The sequence below is a fragment of the Trichoplax adhaerens genome, genomic scaffold, assembly GCF_000150275.1.
Source record: "Trichoplax adhaerens TRIADscaffold_1 genomic scaffold, whole genome shotgun sequence".
In the NCBI taxonomy this organism is placed as follows: domain Eukaryota; kingdom Metazoa; phylum Placozoa; class Uniplacotomia; order Trichoplacea; family Trichoplacidae; genus Trichoplax; species Trichoplax adhaerens.
Genome location: NW_002060943.1, coordinates 266,480 through 270,874, shown reverse-complemented (window position 1 = coordinate 270,874; position 4,395 = coordinate 266,480). Strand labels below are relative to the sequence as shown.

The window sequence follows — 4,395 nt, the reverse complement described above, 5'->3', positions numbered from 1 at the left end:
TTAATCATCAGTTTGTCTTATTGCATTATATTCTAAATGATTGATTGATACAAAACTATTAGGAGAATAGCCTACATCAAACAGAAGGCATCGATCTTTTTATTACTTCAGATAGAATGATATTATTGGATACTCAAGTACGAATATAATTTTGATAAATCATTATTATTATTATCATGTTGTACAAAATCGAGAATGAAGTTATTTCTTATCAAATAGCTAATTATCGTACTATATTCCTAAACTGACAGCCTATCCTCAGCTCTTCAATTACAAATCACATCATCAATAATACAAGGAACTATCGTTTGGACGATACTCCAATAGATGTTTACATGGAAATCCAGGTTAAAATACAAAAAGATATTAAATATTCGCAATAGATTTTACATATACTCCCAACTATTATCATTGTACGAGAAATGACGTTGAGTTGAGTTCTTAACCTGTAAAATTTCATGAAATGTAAAATATAGTCGCTTAAGCAAGTATCCTTCCTGTACTCTGTGTGCCATGTTGTAATCGTGGTTCAAGATTGGTTTACTGATCTAAGTTTGCTAAGGTATTGCGTCAATAGTATTAGAACCTATTTGTTAATACACTAGTAGATCCTAAACCCATTAATAAACTCGGCATCGTATTCTCGATTTATTAGACTTTATGTTTCGTTTATTAGGTTTTTACTAACAGCTGAAATGCTAACCAAACCAACATCAAGTGAAATTAATGCCAAGGAAGTATCTAGGTAGGTATTTAATTATATTGAGGATTAAAAAGTTGTATATTTTCAATCATTAAGCCAGCAGATATCATACAAAACTTTAAGAGCATTTTTCGGAAATTGTTTATTAGCTTGAAGGAGCAAAGTAATCAACTGCCCAATATAGGTAATTGTGTCTGTACCGTATATTCTATTACATCAATGAAGAACTTTCATGAGTGTATATTTCAATTTTTTTATAATAATATATTATCATCTTGATACTCCAAATGAAAAGTTCTATTTTAAAATTTTATCTGGTCTATTTTTAGTATTTGTTTACAATAGAGCGTGTGAGAAAGATTATCATCCTGATTGTCTTAATAGCATGCTTTCCGTAACCGAAGAGTTATTTCGACATTCGCGATTAAGATACCGCGGTAAGCATTGTCGCAAAAGAATTGCATAGTAATAAATGTAGTAGATAAGTTAAATGATATAATGACTGTCCTTAGCCAGTATTGACAACATTAATTACGATCTCCATTTCCAATTCCATAATCATCCTTCATGATCTAATGCCATTGCATGTTTTCAGGTTCGGTATCTCAGTTCCAGTTTGAAGTTGTCAATGCTACAGGTATAAGCAAAAGCCTAACTGACATAAATATATTTTTACTACCGATATACGATTGCAACGAGAAAGAATCAGATAAATTCGATACCGCTAGCGCAGGTACGTATCTAAAGTAATTTGACGTTCGTAAAATGTAGGCTTGGTCTTTTTTTAATTTTTAGCCACATATTATTTCTTCATTAGAGAATCCAAATTCTTCACCTACCAATTTATATATGGGACATCCAAATTACGACGTACTTTATCAAAGCCTAGAGAATCAGGTACGTGTAACTATAATAGATGGTATGACCTGCAATTACTGATATTCTCTTAAATATTTTTAGATCCTAGCTATTCCCAGAGACTCGTTTTCTAATTCACTAACCGAAAGGGGATGGTATGCATAATAGACATTTCATTTAATTCTGTAAAAGTAATGTAGAATTTGTCAGGAATTATTAATATACGCATATATATAAAAAACCTTCCATGCAATTTGATGTAGACATTAATTATAGAATTTATTCTAATAGGCTAAATTACGCAATGCAATGTTGGGAACAAATTGAAAGATCTTCCGTAATGATGGATTATAAACGTCTCCTTTTATATTCTTGAGCCATAGCAGAGTTAATCTGTGTTTCCAAGACTATTATAATCTGATTTGGTGATGCCATATTCTATTGTAATCGCGAGTTGTCATACGTATGGCAGTATCGGTACTGAGGAGTTGTATTTAACAAATAATGGATACGAAGACAACCGGTGCAAGGCGTATCGAATACACATTGCCATTTTAGTATGAAAATGATTGAAATGGAGTATGTGATAGCATAAAATTCATAACGTAAACAGCTGGAGGTATGAAGATCGCTATTTTGGAGCAAATTTATATAGTATGATATATTATTATCAAAGGTATATCATACTAGTGTAATTATCATGAAAATATTCCGTTTCTTTCGGACTGAACCTATGATACATGGTAGCCTAATGCAGTCACTGGTCGATGAAATGAATCGCTGGATCGGGTTATTTCCAATACTGACTGTATCATATGTCACAATTCGATTTTTATTACCGCGTGGACATGATAATCGACATAACAGTAAAACTCTTTTACAATCTCATGCTGATACAATAACTGTATTTGTAACTATTAACACCATAATCTGATGAATTGTTATTTTAGGACTGTAATATAGATTAGATAATTCAAGATAAAATCTAACCTCTGGAATTGATGATTCATTAACCATATCGTTCATTTTGATAAATATTAATAAATGGTGCCGGTAACGAAATGGGGTCATGAAGCAATTTCTAATTATACAGTAGTGGCTTGTAAGGTTTATTTTAAACCAGAATGAGCAAATGCAATAAGGCTATCGAATGAATGAATATTGAAAGTTTCAGCAACCCTTTGAAAAACTTATTTTTACCAATCTCGACAAATTATGAGTGATACAGTAGTTGATCACATTAAGACTAGATATTAGGAAATGATATAGCAATCAGAAATCAAGTGTTTTGAGTATTTCCAGAATGTTGTTCAACTTCCTTACTATGTGCATATATGCGATCGCATATCGTAGCCCTTCGCTACATTAAAATAGATTCCTAATATCAATATTTTGTTGGATGCGCAATTAACATACTCGTACATTACAAGCAGTTTGCAATGCTTTATAATACTGTATGTAGAAGTATAAAATGCTTATCGAAATAAAGGTAGTCATTATTATAACCTTGGGCGAATATCGCTAAGGATGCCGATCATACGGGTATGATAACCTAGTACACACGTAGGCTTCATAATCTTTATTACTTACTGTTTCTATACTTAATTTTTCAATCGGCGCAATATTTGTTGTAATTTTGATAGTAAACTCTATAAATACGGTGTGCTAAGCACTAGCTCGCGTAAAATTTGATAATTGTTAGTAAGGTTTAAAATAAAATTTAATTGAAATCCCTTACTATGGTGTCAGTTATTTACTGTGTTTACATTCCGTGAAGTACTAATAGTCGAAGTATCCAGAATTCCTATCATTTAAGGCCAATCGTAGTAATGCCGTGATATACCTGGCGTACTTTTATCTATAGAATGAAATCTATTCGCGGCGAATACAACAACTTCAATTTAATATCATAAATGGAGATATCTTTTATATCAGTCTACAGACTATTCTCTTAAATGGCACATATTCTAAAATGAAATGTACCAGTAGCGAACATATCAAATTGCTCGTCAATTATTAGTTAACAATTTTAGTCTAACGGTGCGATAGGTAAAATGGGGAGGTCGTGATATCGGCCTATAGACTAGTCACTTAAAGGCACGCATTCTGAAATAAAATGTATCTGCAGTCAATACATCTAATTACTCGCCGATCACTTCTTTACAGTTTTCATTTAACGGCTCAGTAGGTAAATGGAGATGTCCTTTGCATCGGTTTACAGGCTAGTCCACTGAAAGATACGCATTATAAAATGAAACCTACCTACAGTGAAAATATATCAATTTATTCGTCAATCATTACTTAACAATTTTAGTCTAGCGTCGCTAAAAGTACAATGAAGATATTCTTTCCATTAATCGACGAACTCTGCAGACTACTTTACACTAATCTATAGACTTAAAGACACGTATTATAAAATTAAATCTATCTACAGCGAATGATATTGATCAAATGTGCCAATTTACACGCTAATAATATAGTAACAAATTACTGGAACTTCGTAAAAGGTAAAATGCAGATGTCCTTTACATTAATGTATAGAATAAATCACTCAAGATACGTATTAGAAAATTAAATCTATCTACAGCGAATACTATTCGCCGAATATACCAATTTATTCACTAACAATGCAGCTACAATTTCGCTGAACTTTACAAAAGGTAAAATGGAAATGTCTTTTACATTAATCTACAGACTAACTCACATAAAGACATATGTTATGAAATTAAATCTATCTACAGCGAATAATATACGTTAAATTTATCAATTTGCTCATTAACAATGTAGTAACAATTTAGTCTAACGTCGCGAAAGGTAAAATAAAGATATTCTTT

General features: G+C 31.6%; 1 protein-coding gene across 1 annotated transcript; it reads left to right on the top strand.

Annotated features, from left to right (window-relative positions):
- Positions 1–335: 335 nt before the first annotated feature.
- TRIADDRAFT_51276 (uncharacterized protein) lies at positions 336–1,726 on the top strand (the record flags this gene model as incomplete). The annotated part of the gene is made up of 8 exons (XM_002108380.1): positions 336–347; positions 477–562; positions 677–745; positions 853–887; positions 1,033–1,140; positions 1,299–1,436; positions 1,521–1,600; positions 1,664–1,726. 8 exons carry the CDS (start codon positions 336–338, stop codon positions 1,724–1,726), a joined length of 591 nt encoding a protein of 196 aa, XP_002108416.1.
- Between the last annotated feature and the right edge of the window lie 2,669 nt (positions 1,727–4,395).